Source organism: Colletotrichum chrysophilum (assembly GCF_026319265.1).
Source record: "Colletotrichum chrysophilum strain AFK26 chromosome Unknown scaffold_19, whole genome shotgun sequence".
NCBI classification, from domain to species: domain Eukaryota; kingdom Fungi; phylum Ascomycota; class Sordariomycetes; order Glomerellales; family Glomerellaceae; genus Colletotrichum; species Colletotrichum chrysophilum.
The window spans coordinates 353357-367336 of NW_026517306.1; the positions used below are offsets into that span (position 1 = coordinate 353357).

Genomic DNA, 13980 nt, shown 5'->3' on the forward strand with positions numbered 1-13980 from the left:
GAGGACTGCGTTCATGCAGCGTCTGATGTACGGGAGCTCTGTCAGCCCAGGTAATGGAGGCGGACGGTAGAGAAAGCCGCGGCAGCTAATTACTGCGTAACTGGCTGTCAGGGTGTGTGTGTGCTCCAACTTTGCTATCAGAGTTGCCAAAGTTCGGATTGTTGGGTGGTGTCAAGTGGCGGCCTATGCCGTAACAACACCACCACCAACCTTGAGCAGCATGCAATCGAAAGGTATGCAACCGCAACGCGTCTTCCCACCTTGTCGGGCAGGCGGCACTGCACGGTTCTCGAGAGATCAAATGTCAACAATCTCGAGGGGCCTACCAATGGCATCCCATTCCTGGCCTTGGTCCTTGATAATTACCTTACCTACTTCATGTGCAGTGAGCAGGCGAATGGCAGGCAGAGCAAGACCAAGAGTTGGATCGGGGAGCACGGCATCTCGAGGCCCACCTGAAGAAAAAGGTACGTTCGCTGAGCTGAGGTACGTACCCCAGAGAGCCCCACAGACCGTCCACCCAGAATCGGGGACGCCAGTATCGGCACCGGCCAATCCCAGCATTCGTCCCGGGGCTTCTGAAACTCGTCTGTCAGTGGCTTGCCCCCTGCATCAAAGCTGCCAACCCGCCTTGCAGGCCTTGCAGCACCGAGCCTGCCATTTCTGGTCAATTTCTGCTCCCACGCTGGGTCCCTGGCAGTCGTCGTTGTCGCTAAAATTCCCAGTCCCGCAGACACAGGTACGTACCTACCGTGTGTGAGTGTATCCGTACCGCCCAGGTCTTCTCCTCGTGCTCGTAGAACCAGGACCTGGAAGACTGTCTGCAGAGTGGAAGGAGGGAAAGGGAAAAAAAAAAAAAAAAGTTCAGGGGTCTGCCAAGCTGCACACGCTCCAAGCCTCCGTCCCTCCACTAACGCGCTCTAGCGGCGGCGGCCCCTTTCGTCCTGTCTTGCGCTGAGATCGTCAACCAACCTTACCGTCATTCTTTTCCTCTCGCTCGCCTTCGCTTAAACCCTGAAATGCTTCCCCTCCTCACGTTCTTTTGAACTCGACCACTCCTTGCTCCGACCTCTTTTCTCTCTCCTCTCGATCTACTCTACCTCTCCTCACCAATCCTCCCTCCCCCCATACGATACCCTTTTCCTTGTAATTACTTTCGCTTTGGGGAATTGGGCTTGTTGTTACCGTATACGAAAGGGCTACACTGACGCCTCCCCTACCACCTGAACACGCGCCGACCTCGTGCGTGTAGAACCAAACTCGATCGTTTGTCTGGTTCAAACGGCCTTTTCCACTTTCCCGAGTCCTACGAAGTCCCAATTGTTTTACTATCAACCAGACGGATTCGATATCCAGTCACCATATGCGTTAATACACAGCATCTGTACAACCCAGTGGACCGTTCGACGTCCACCGATTTACGTTATACACTGAGCATTCCTACTGCTCCCTCGGTCCGGACATCACCTATTTCATCCACCTCCTCCCAAGGTCGGCATGCCAGGACCCCTCTCTCCCCGGCATTCTGGGTTTCTACCTATCGGCGGCACACAATCCAACGACATGCCTGAAACCGAGATTCCCTTGACTAACGTCAAGAGCGCCACCTCTACGGGTGCGCGCAAGCCCACCATGAACGCCAACAGCAACGAAGACGCTGGTTCACCAAACGAGAAGCATGGCCTTTTCCACCGCAACAACAAGGGCGGTCGCCGCAAGAAGAAGGCCGAGCTGGGCCGCCACGGAACTGGCGATTCTGCGGATATCAAGGTCAACGCCATGGGCAGACTGTACAACAAGATCACCAACGCCTCTGTCGTCTCGCGCTACCTGATTTACATCATCCCAATCTGCCTTCTTCTCGCCGTCCCTCTGATTGTTCTCCCCCTTACCGGTCATGGCAGCGACCTCAAACAGGGTGGAGAGAACGGCCCCCCTCTTTTCAAGGTCTTCCTCTGGATTGAGATCGCCTGGCTTACACTCTGGGCTGGCAAGGTTGTCGCCTGGATTCTCCCCCATGCATTCATGTTTCTCTGCGGTGTTGTTAGCTCTGGTGTGCGCAAGTATGCCACCGTCCTTTCCAACTTGCAGATCGCTCTCGCCCTATTCTTCTGGGCTCTTGCCTCTTGGGTTTCTTTCCAGAAGCTGTTCAACGCCACTGCCGACGATGCTGTTTCATGGGTTGTAACCATGTACCGTATTCTTGGTGCTACCATGGTCTCATCAGCGGTTTACCTGGGCGAGAAGGCTATTGTTCAACTTATCGGTATCTCTTACCACCAGCGATCCTTCGCACTCCGCATCAAGGAGTCCAAGCGTGAGGTCCGCCTGCTTGGTCTGCTCTACGACGCCTCGCGAACACTTTTCCCTATGTACTGCCCCGAGTTCGAGGAGGAGGATTACATTATCAACGATAGTCTCGACTTGATCTTGGCCAAGGCCGCGAAGGGTGTCAAGGGCGCCGGTTCTGCTACGCCTCTGCGACTTGTCGGTGACATTGGTCGCATGGGTGACAAGATTACGGGTGTCTTTGGAAACATTGCTTCTGAAATCACCGGCAAGCAGGTCTTCAACCCCAACTCCGCTCACTCCATCGTCATTGAGGCTCTCGAAAAGACCAAGCCCTCTGAGGCTCTTGCCCGCCGTATCTGGATGTCTTTCGTCGTCGAAGGAAAGGACTCGCTGTACCCCGAAGATTTCCAGGAAGTGCTTGGACCTGCCTACTCCGAAGAGGCCGAGGAGTCTTTCGAGATGATTGACAACGACCAGAATGGCGATATCAGCTTGGAAGAGATGACGCGCAAGGTCGTCGAGATCGGCAAAGAACGCAAGGCTATTACCGAGGGAATGAAGGACATTGGTCAGGCACTCCGCGTGTTCGATAAGGTCCTCATGTTTGTTGTCCTCCTGATCGTCGTCTTCATCTTCCTTGCTTGGTTCCAGTCCAGCTTCTTGACTGTAAGTATACCCTGCACACTGTGACTTCGGACACAGCTAACGTTTCCAGACCGTCGCTACTGCCGGAACCGCGCTCCTGTCTCTTTCTTTCGTCTTCGCCGTTACCACCCAGGAATTCCTCGGTTCCTGCATCTTTCTCTTCGTCAAGCACCCCTACGACGTCGGTGACAGAGTTGATATTGTCGGCTCCGAGAAGCAGCAACTCATCGTCGACAAGATCTCCCTTCTCTACACTGTCTTCACCCGCATCGATAAGATGCAGGTGGTGCAGGTGCCCAACATTCAGCTCAACAACCTCTGGATTGAGAACGTTTCCCGTTCCAAGGCCATGAAGGAGGTTATTGACCTCAACATTTCCTACGACACTACTTTCGAGGACCTCGAGCTTCTACGCCTCGAAATGGAGAACTTCGTCCGTCACGCCGACAACTCCCGCGACTTCCAGCAAGACATTGCCATTGGTGTCTATGGAGTCGGTGACTTGGACAAGATGCAGCTCAAGATCGCCATCAAGCACAAGTCTAACTGGCACAACGACGCCGTTCGTGCTACTCGCCGCTCCAAGTTCATGTGCGCTCTCGCTCTCGCCCTCAAGAAGATTCCCATCTATGCTCCCGGTGGTGGCAGCGAAGCTCTCGGTGCTGCTGGCAACCCGTCGTACTCTGTCGCTGTTTCTGATGATTTTGCGGCGGCGGCTCGCGACAAGGCTGCAAAGGACAAGGAGGCTGCTCGCATGGTTCCCTCGGCCGCTGCGGATGGTAACGACGCCGTTGACTCGAAGGTGGAGAAGCAAGCCATGAACGAGTTCAACACGCGCGACATCTTGGCTGAGGACGAGTGGGGATACAGGGTGGGCGACGACGATACTCTGTCGGGATCTAAGGACCGTAAGTCGGAAGACCGCCGTCGTTCCAACGATATCGAGCGCGTCCGCAGCCAGCTGCTGCAGAGAGGCAGCACCAAGGGTGGCGGCGGCCGTCGCAAGCCCGGTGAAGCCATCCCTTCATCCCCCATGGGCGAGGGACCTAGCATGTACCTCACCAAGACCACCTCGCGCAACAACCGCGCCTACGACGAGGAGGCCGAGACTGGCGTGACCGGAACCTACAACTCCCAGTACTACGGCGCCCCGTCTCAAGGCTACTACGCCGGCCAATCTTTGTCCCCTACGTCAGCAACCGCCATGGAACCGCACCCCCTCCAGAGCGCTCCCCCATCAGGCCAGCGCCCCAGAGGACGAAGCGTCTCCAACAGTCAACAAGCCGCCCAGGGAACCTCCCAACAGACCACGCAGAAGAAGCAGTAGTGGTAGCGGGGATATAGAACCAAAAAAAAAAAAAAATGAAGTAAAATGGAGAAAATGGAAAAGATGATGGAGAGAATAATACCAAGCCGGCCAGATGCATCGACACTGGCGGCGCCCTTTTCTTAACGTGGGCATTGAGACTGGCTCCCCGTGCCTAATGAATTTCCTTAAACTCACATGGGGGAACCAGATAGATTACGAATAGAGTATGATGACATGTCGTCCGCAGTTAAATACTATTCTTGAGAGATCACTTGAGACTTTTTCCATATTCATGGTGAAGTGAGATATGTATGAGGATAAGTAGCACTACCCAAATACATCACAGCTTAGCAGACGTGCTCAGGCTCGCCAACAACCTCGGGAGCCCCCAGGTCCGTCTTCAATACGCGCCCAAACAGCTCCAGCAACACCTCGAAGCACACCTTGGTGATGGCCGGGTCGTAGCGGCCCTTGCTCAGCTCATCACGGATGAAGGCGTGCTGGGCCCAGGCGAACTCGTAGAAGGAGGTGGTGACGCCAGCCTCGCGCAGCTTGGCGCGGATGAGGTCGCGGCCCTCGGCGGGGACGTGGGTGTCCTTGACGCCGAAGATCATGGCGACCTCGGCGTGCGCGAGGGTCGGCAGCAGGTCGAGGGTGTGCGTGCTGCCCTCCGGGGCGGTCGCGGAGGTGTTCTTGGCCGAGTGAGGGCCGAGGGTGCGGGAGTGGATGTCGGTTGCGAAGTAGGAGACGCAGGCGGTTACGCGAGGGTCCAGCTGGTGGGTGTGTTAGGGGCATGATGAAGGGAGGGGGGTTTGGGAGCTTACGGAGGCGCGGACGGCGAGGTGGCCGCCGAGGCACATGCCCGTGCTGCCGATGAGGCCGGTGCAGGTGGGCAGGCCGAGGAGGACGTCGACTGTTCTGCGGGAGTCTTCATCGTAGGACTCGAGGGTCTGGAGAGTGAGAATAGGGGTAAGCCAAAGGAGGGAGGAATATGGGTCAAAGATGGGAGTTCTCACCTTCTCGACCTTCCAGGCGTTGCCCGCGTCAGTGCCTGGCACGTCGTAGGCCAGGGGCTCGGGACCGGTGAATTCGTGGTACGATGACGGGGCCGCGACGATGTAGCCTTGTCCGGCGATCTGGCGAGCGAAGCGGGCGACGGGGCCGGTCACTGTTTTGACTCAACTTAGCAAGTTGACATTCTTCATCATGATGGATGCTTGAGTGGAGAGAAGGAACATGATGCAAGCAAGATGTTCGGTTAGGATCCCGGTGTAGATCGGTGAAGATCGGTGAGTGGGGTTGACAGTGGTGTGGAGGGGTTGTGCGGGGTGCTTCTTCGACCCCGCCGGAGGGGGATGATGCGGACCTTGGTAAATCTCGGAAAAGAGGCAGACGCCGGGGAATTTGCTGGTAAAATTGTCAATTGAGATGCTCTGAGGCAGCGTCAGAATGGCTTATACTCACGCGTTGGGGTAACCGGGGATCGAGGGGTGGAAGAGAAAGATTCCTGTGAGTCGTTAGCATCCGTGATTTCGGAGACAAGATCTGAGAGTCGAAGGGGACATACTCATGGTCCCATCCTTGCCGTCCGCCTTGGTCGGCACATCGACGTGAGACTCCTTGATGAGCATATTGAAATGACACTTCTAAAGCTACGCGGGCATAGGGCGACTCGGAGAAGGTGGTGAACTGGAGGTTTGTTGTAGTTGAGCGGTTTCCATCTCATTGGTTGACGCGCTGGAGCTCTCTCTGTGGGGACTTAGTAAGCTATCCTGTGAGAGGCTTCTACTAACAACATTCACTTATAATCCTCGTCAGTGGTGATTTGGTCTCTTGAGGTGATTCTTTTGACAATTTGCAGCGTGAGAATCGTTTCAGACCATCTCCTCCATCTTGCTCTGGTATGTGATCGTCAAAACCTCAAAGTAGGCCTTATGAGAGGGCTACTGAGGACGAGGCCAGAGTTTGGGGACCAGCGACGAGGGAGGGCGACGAGCGGCACTATGACAGAGACAAACCAGAATCAAAAAAGGCGAAAGTAGCTACCTGCTCAGACATTACTTCTCTGCTCAAAATATGCACTCTAACTTCTAGTCTGCTGTGGGTACCTGCTCACATTGGATCAAACCATCTGTTTCCTTCTCCACTTCCACTTCCCCTTCCATTTCCTGCCATTGAACTGACTTCTTGCTGCGACTTCCCCCTCTTCTAATAGCTGAGGGAGGACTAGGGCTTTCGCCAAAACGAGATGAGCCTTGTAATGATGCTCCATCCTGAAGAGGACTAGGAGAGGAACTGGGTGGTGTAAACGGGTGTTTAGAACTGTCTATACCGATAGAAGAGAGATATTCGTCGTAAAGAGCCTTGGGGCTAAAAGACGGCTCAGCTGGGCGGCGTGGAATTTGCTCAGGTTGAGGCTGTTGGTTTCGCGGGGGCTGGGAATTAGACAACGAACACTGTAAGCTTGCGGAAGACTCTTCCGAACTGAGCGCCTCAAGCTTCTCCTCAAGAAGTCTGTTTCTCTTCTCGAGAGCTTCGTTTCTCTCTTCGAGAGATTTGATGTGCTGTTCGAGAAACTCGTTCCTCCCTTGAAGATGTCTAGTATACTCCTCAAGAGACGAACTACTGTCTTCGAAAGACTCGTCATCACTCTCTTCACAAATCTTGTGCCGATCCTCGAGCTCCGCCCGGCCCTCATCTTTCATCATACGCCAGTACGAGAGGACCTTGGGGATAATCACCTTGCGCATCGCCTTCTTCCTCATCTCCTGAGGCTTCTGCGCCTCGATAACGTCCAGCGTATCGAACGTGGAGTACTTTGCATACTTATGCGGCCACTCTTTCCCCTGTAAGCCCGCTTCAACATCGCGCGCCTCAACCAATGGGCCAAACACGTCCTCGCTGAGCATCCAATCGTCAAACATCTCATTCAAGTCTTCCCCAGGACGGTCCTCGGGAGCAGGAGGCCACCATCCCACGTAGTCCTCAAGTGGCATCACGCTGCAACCCTGCTTGGGATGAATTGGGTACGGGAGCTTCTCGAGACAGTGTGTTCTCCCGTAGAAATGTGAATCGACGGTCTTGCGCCAGATCTGGGTTGAGGTGTGATCGAGGAGAACCACGCGGAGCTCGTCCAGGTCGGTGTTGTTGGTGCCGTCCCGCAGAGTCATGAAGACGTTTTCCGGGCTGGCTTCGTGGTGTTGGACGCCGTGGTGCATGCCGACAACGACACCGTGGAGCATCTTCTTGATGACAAGCGCTCGAGTTGATTCGTCCATCCAGACGTTGGTCCAGGTGTTGTCGACCCGTTGAAAGCCCGCCAGCTTGCCAAAGTAGCCCTCATCCTCCTCACTACGATAAGACAGCTCATCGATGGAGTAGCCGTGAATGTACTCAAGGAGCAACACACAGACGTATCTATTCACCTGGATACCCTCATCGTCAAATCCGTCGTCAATCTCCATGACCCAAGTGCCGTAGAACTGCGGCATAACGTGCGGGTATCCAGTCTTGCCCAGGCTGCGATAGTACGTATAGGCAGCGTGCTCGCAGCACACTCGCCCGTCAGCCGCTTCTTCAATCTGTTTAACTCCCACGGAATCGCTCGAGGCGTATTCCACATCGACCGCCTTGCCGGCGAGGTTCCAGGTGATGGGCTGGCCAGATCCGACTGGGTGGTAGAGGGATTGCTGCTCACTTGCCGGACGCTCGTCTATCGGGGCCTTCACGATGCTCAGACCAAAGATTTGAGACTTTTGATTCATGCTGATGCGAATGTGCTCATCGATCCGCACCCTGGCTTTGGTGTTGGTGAAGTCCTTCGTGGGGTCAAAACCCCGGATGCTGCCGACGATCTCGTCTGCCGGAAGGCGTCGACGTCGGTACACTTCCGTGCCATGAGGCTCATCGGGCTTGTATGGGAATAAGTTGAACTCCTTCCCAACTGCATATTCTTCGGTAGGCCTGATGAAATCTTCGTGGGGGTCCATGATCTCGCCGGGGTCCATGATGGCATTGTGGGCGGAAAAGAAGGCAGGACGACGGCAGACAACTGAGGGTTGATGATGGAAATGACGGATATGAGTATCTGGATTCAGTTAGAGTTATAAGACCAAGCTCGTGGGACGATCGGGGATCGTGGTGTTTTCTGGCGGGCACCTTGTTGTCAAACTATCGTAAAGCCAGCGGAATCCACAGAATCAGCCCTCAAGAGGGGAAATACCCAAATGATTGGAGCAAACCGTAATCTTGATGCAGGTATCATATAATTACCTGCTACGTGAAAATTAGAAACAACAAATTAGGTCTTCTCGGTTCAGGACGTCGCTGCAAGTTTGTTGAACCCCGTGTAATAGTTTTGGCTCCAACACTGCAAGTCGATATTGCTCCGCGAATCCCAAAAAATCGTTTAGCCCCAATACAGGCACCGATGTCCAAAGACTCGAGCCAAAACGAAGTCAAAGTGTCATATTCGGCGATATGCCTATTACTCCAGACTTCCAGCCGGTCCCATATCAAGATTTCCCCACGCCGGCTTGAATGCTTTTGGTCGTTCCAAATGCGAATCATTGCTCCCATGTCCTTCACAATATTACACCTACAGCCCCAAACATTGATATGTGCTGTGTGCCGTTATTTCCATTTTCCGGGTGACCGCCCCGCCCTCACACCTTTTTAGCATGCTTCTCGTCCAGCTCCTTTGCATCCTTGAAAGTTTTGCTGAGCGTCGATACCAGTCCGGACCTGAGATCCTGCAACTCCTTGTCTCGCCGTTCAGACACCGCCAGCAGGTCGCGGTATTTCTGCTCCCACCCCGACTCTGGTTCAATGACACCCCCTATCGTCGCTTTTTCGGCCGGCTTATCTCTGTCCTTCTCCTCCTCGGTCTTCTTCCATCTGTTATACATGACCGTCTGCACCATGTTGTAGTTGCCGCGGATGCTCCCCATCCGGAACTCCCACGCGCAGCTGTACGTCGCGCGGTCTTCGTACTCCATCTCGCGCTTGACCTTCAGCTTGCTTGTCGTCATCAGCGCTCTACCGCCGGCCAATGCTGCAAGGTTGATCAGGAAGGCGTCTTGGTTCGGTGCCGTCTGCCACATCCTCTCGACCGTCGTGTGCACTAGTGCGGACGCCTCCGCCATGCTGCACCCCTCGATTGGGTTGTTGTCCTGGTCCACCCATTCGCCGTTCGCCGTCTCCTCGGTGAAGTAGCCGAGCACGGCTTCGATGTTGGTGCGGTCTTCCATGTTCTCGAACATACCGACGGGGATGTCGTTCGATAGCGGCGGCGGCTCGTTGCCCTTCACGGCAGGCAGAACGTCTGGCGCGGTCTCTTGGGCTCGCAGATCTACCGGCGGTTGTGTCAAGCCGTTGTCACCGCTGCCGGGAGGTAGCTCGACAGCCGGCGCCGTCGTTTGAAGAGTCCCTGCGTCTGGTAGGTCACCGTTGACCATGACTACAGGCGGGGGCGGTGTTGCCAGCCGGACTGCGCCGCCGGGCCGGTCGGGAACTTGTAACGAGATGCTGGGCTTCGCTGGCCGCGGCATCTGCGGTATGCGCGGTAAGTAGTAGTCCTGGGGCATATCTGGTGGTGTGTTTTGGGTTATTGAAGCAGCGGGCGTGATCGGCGTCTCGACGCTTTTGTTCTCTGGGCTAGGCTTTTTGTAAGCTGGTCCCTCCGCAGGAAATGCTACAAACGGCCCGTCGACGTTGGCCTTGTTCATCGGCGGCCTGCCGCGGGTCTTGCCGGAGGCACCGGGACCACCACTCCGCCATGCTGAAGAGACGACTTTGGCGCCGTGCCTCCGATGTGACCCCTTTGGTTTTGATGGCGTGATTGCCGACCTGGGCTCCGCTTCACCCCAGAATGCATTGCGGTTTGTCGACGGCGTGATGGCAGACATTGGGCCTTGAGGGTACGCTGAGAGTGGTGTCTGCGCCGCGTCAGGGGCTTGTGGCCAGCCGGATGCCGATGCTGTATTTGCGCTCAGCTTTAGAGGATCTGAGCAGCCAAAGGTAGCCCTGCCATCGGGGTGAGCAGACCACGAGCCCAGGTTTTCTCTGTAGCCGTTCCCTATTGGCGGCGAGTCTATCCTGGCGCGCTGTGATGGAGACTTTGCAAGGTCGTCATCTTCCGGACGTTTCCTACCACGTCGAGGCTTGATGTGTGGTAATAGGGCTCGAAGAGCCATGTCGTCCTCAGCCATTACGCCATCCCGTCCTGCTTCACACACAGGAGTCGGGTCGTCAGGGATCTCAGTCCAGTACGGATGCGGATGATCCATCAAATACTCAAAAAAGGCATCCGCATGCATGGAATGCATCCATCGCTGCAATGATCAGCTTCTCTCAGACCGTAAAGACTCTTTCACACATACCTTGAGGCGGACAGCATACTGCTGGATCTTCTGCGAGCTTTGCCCCTTGTCCTGGTCGGGTGGCTCGACGCCCAACTTGAGCGCCAACTCGGCCCATGTCTTGATCTCTTTCGTCTCCAGCTGCCTGATGAGCTGGAATAGGGTAAAAGTGCTGAAGCTCTTGCCGCCGCTCTTTGGCGGCACCCGGAACGCCTCCCGTAGTGCAGCGGTGTCCGTCTCAGCCGGCACGGCGGGATTGCAATGCAGCACGAACTGCACGTAGGCTTCCTCGATGGTGGCAGCGGTCACGTTCCTGTCTGGGAGTGTCGAGCGTGCCGTCATGGATGATGAGGATGGGGGCGGCAGAGGAGCTGTGGTTGCGAGTGGCAAGTGGTGTTGATGGGCCATGGACGGCGACGGGGATTGCCCATGCAAGCGGGTTGGATGCTGGTGTTGGTGCTGGTGTTGGTGCTGGTGTTGGTGCTGGTGTTGCTGTTGCGGGGATATCATGGCGCATGAGTCGGTGTTGGAGGGTCCGTGGAAATGGACATCATCATCAACATGGACGAGTCGCGGGATGAACGATTACCAGGCGCATTTGGCAGAGGTTTGCGCAACGGACGAGACGAAGGGAGGGGGCCAGGCCAGGCCAGCCAAGTGGGCAAGCTAGCGACGCGACGTGACTGGGGATGTCGGAGGCATCACCGTTCAGAAGCGGGACCCCAATTTGTCTCTGTCTCTGTGGTTTCGCGGTTGATGGTGTTGAAGGCGCGCGGTGGTACTGTGGATGAAGAGATTCCAACAATTGCAGGAGGCGTAATCCCCGACAGGTAAAAGCCGACGGTCGATGTCGATTTCGTCCCTTCACTGGATCTCACTCGGATACCAAGCTCCGTGTCAATGGGGGTAGGCTTTCAAGATGAAAAAGCTTGGTTCAATTCAAACATCAATCGACTCGGCCGGGCAGTCTGAGCTTGCAGCAAGCCAGCAGCAGCGGACGGGACAGAGGTCGGGGTTAATTCAGGGCCCTTGCGAGGAGACACGCCGGGAGAAGGTCCGCACTACTAAAATTAGCCTTTGTTCACTGCTGCTGAAAGGGGGCAGAACCGGCCCCTGGGCTCCCTTTCATTCAGCCGTCGCCACTGATTGGGAGGCTTTTTGGGGGCGGGCTCCTCTTGGTTCGCTGCAAGCAGTGCGCCGGCTGAGCCCCACCACCCGTCAGAGACCACTCAGACGCTGAAGAAGATCAGAAAAGTGCCGATGCTTGGGCAGTGGAACACTGCAACACACACAGTGGGCAGCACCCTCGGGTGGGAAAAATGGGTGAGTCGGGTGGGAAAGCGGCTGCACCCTCTTGGAGTGAAGTGTTGCAGCCAGTGACCACTATCGATAGCACTGTTTCTTTTACACGGTGGAATGTCATCATCGACCGGCTTCCCCAGATCGCATTTGCTTATGTAAAAGCCACCCTTCACGCTGCTTATTCCCGGCAGCCCCAGTTTCGGGGAATGCTTTGGGTTTGTACCGGCATTTATCGGTATCGCGATCTGATCTCGCCGTTTGGGATCGTGCACCGATAGCTGCCAGAGATTGAACTCTATCACCCCAAGAGGGCATCAAAGCTCCTCGCCTTGCACGAACCCAATTTGTCCGGTCAGATGCTCCGAAGAATGACGCAAAATGTTGGGTTGAACGATGCGCGACGATGCCCAAGTCCCAGCAGCTGCTAGCATCTAAGGTCGAGAGGTAGGTAGGGGACGGGGACGGGCAGCAAGAAGCAATCCTTCCCGTAGGTCGGACTCGCAGCCCTTTGATGGACGTCAAATCTAAGTGTCAAGTCGACATTCATTGTGCATAGAAACCCGCACTTACATGACTTGCAGCTCCAAAGGACCCAGCCAATGCCACGTCTCCCGGCTCAATTCAAACTGGCTGCCGTAAGCCACCTTGACTAATCCGCTGGCCAAGAAGCCCATCCCCGCGTGCATCCTCCACTCTGCGCCTTTCGAGGCCCGGCTTGACTAATCCCCATCCTCTGCGCTGCTCCTTGCCCGTCCAATCAGCCCAAATGACGTGATTGCTCTCTCACAAGCAATGGCCATGGTGCGCTTCGAATGGCTTCATTTTCCGTCTTGCTTTGAAATACACCATTGATGTTTACAGGTATAAAGAAATAGTGAATCCCTTGTATCCCGAAGACTTCGGAAACACCAGGCTCCATTGAAACATCATCATCCGCATCCCATTGTGAACACTTACACCCGACTTTTGCCACGGCACACCTCGGTATAAGTCTCAAACTCAAAACATCGTCAGCCTCATCTTCGACTTCACCAGACGTCCCCTGGTTCTCAGACCAACTTATCCGACTTTGTATCTCATAACCCCTCTCAGCATAAACACTATGGCCATCGACACCATCCCCCGCGGTGATGTCCGCGCAACCCTAAACTTCTTCGCCCCTCCCGAAGACGGTTCCGCCCCCTACAACACCATCGTCCCCGAAGGCCTCCCGGGACGCAACTACTCAGATGACGTCCAGGAGGCCCTCCTGCACGACATCCGCGGCCGCGAGGCTGAATTCAACCTCGACCAGGACGCCTTCGCCGTCATCCGCAACCAGCCTCCGTCCGCCGAGAAGGAGTTTGTAGACGACGAGTCCATTAAGCAGAATTACTACCCGGAGCTCGAGAAGCTTCTTCTGGAGCACGTTCCGGGCTCCAACCGGGTCCTCTTCTTTGACCACACCATCCGCCGCGCAGACCTCAAGGCGAACAGGAACCCCGTCACCCGCGTGCACATCGACCAGACGCCCGTCTCCGTCATCCAGCGCGTGAAGAAGCACCTGCCTGAGGAGGCGCACAAGCTCCTGGCGGGCCGGTACCGGATCATCAACGTCTGGAGGCCGCTCAACAAGAACCCCGTCGAGTCGTTTCCGCTGGGTTTCGCTTCCTCTTCGACGCTGGACGATGCGGACATCGTCCCCATCGAACATCGGTATTCCAACGGCTACACCGGCGAGACCGCGGGGATCAAGTTTAGCCCTAGCCAGAAGTGGTACTACCTGAGCGGCATGACCGGAGACGAGCGGCTGCTTCTCGAGTGCTTCGACAGTGAGGGGCTTCGGGATGGGACCGGGGTTCAGGGGGGAAGACTGGCTCATACTGCTTTCGTTGACCCTAGGACAAGACCTGATGCTGAAGGCCGCGAGAGCATCGAAGTTCGCGCGCTAGTGTTCGGGCCTTGAGTGGGAAAAGAGTAGAGACTAGATAATAACTTCACGATAACATGTTAAATTAAGAGCATTAGGGTATCAATGCATGCGAGCTGTCTTAATATCAGATGGAGACGCGTCCCCTCGTAATCACAAGCTCT

General features: G+C 55.6%; 5 protein-coding genes across 5 annotated transcripts; 2 read left to right on the top strand and 3 right to left on the bottom strand.

Annotated features, from left to right (window-relative positions):
- Window positions 1-1563: 1563 nt before the first annotated feature.
- Window positions 1564-4264, top strand: COL26b_003478 (uncharacterized protein; the record flags this gene model as incomplete). The annotated part of the gene is made up of 2 exons (XM_053176373.1): window positions 1564-2958; window positions 3008-4264. 2 exons carry the CDS (start codon window positions 1564-1566, stop codon window positions 4262-4264), a joined length of 2652 nt encoding a protein of 883 aa, XP_053039722.1.
- Window positions 4265-4593: 329 nt separating this feature from the next.
- COL26b_003479 (uncharacterized protein) lies at window positions 4594-5877 on the bottom strand (the record flags this gene model as incomplete). Its single annotated transcript, XM_053176374.1, has 3 exons — window positions 4594-5019; window positions 5071-5414; window positions 5814-5877. The coding sequence occupies 3 exons, from the start codon at window positions 5875-5877 to the stop codon at window positions 4594-4596; spliced, it is 834 nt and encodes a 277-aa protein (XP_053039723.1).
- Window positions 5878-6368: 491 nt separating this feature from the next.
- On the bottom strand, window positions 6369-8253 carry COL26b_003480 (uncharacterized protein; the record flags this gene model as incomplete). The annotated part of the gene is made up of 2 exons (XM_053176375.1): window positions 6369-6541; window positions 6702-8253. The coding sequence occupies 2 exons, from the start codon at window positions 8251-8253 to the stop codon at window positions 6369-6371; spliced, it is 1725 nt and encodes a 574-aa protein (XP_053039724.1).
- A 657-nt stretch (window positions 8254-8910) lies between these two features.
- Window positions 8911-10947, bottom strand: COL26b_003481 (uncharacterized protein; the record flags this gene model as incomplete). Its single annotated transcript, XM_053176376.1, has 2 exons — window positions 8911-10578; window positions 10627-10947. The coding sequence occupies 2 exons, from the start codon at window positions 10945-10947 to the stop codon at window positions 8911-8913; spliced, it is 1989 nt and encodes a 662-aa protein (XP_053039725.1).
- A 2062-nt stretch (window positions 10948-13009) lies between these two features.
- COL26b_003482 (uncharacterized protein) lies at window positions 13010-13838 on the top strand (the record flags this gene model as incomplete). The annotated part of the gene is made up of 2 exons (XM_053176377.1): window positions 13010-13718; window positions 13789-13838. The coding sequence occupies 2 exons, from the start codon at window positions 13010-13012 to the stop codon at window positions 13836-13838; spliced, it is 759 nt and encodes a 252-aa protein (XP_053039726.1).
- Between the last annotated feature and the right edge of the window lie 142 nt (window positions 13839-13980).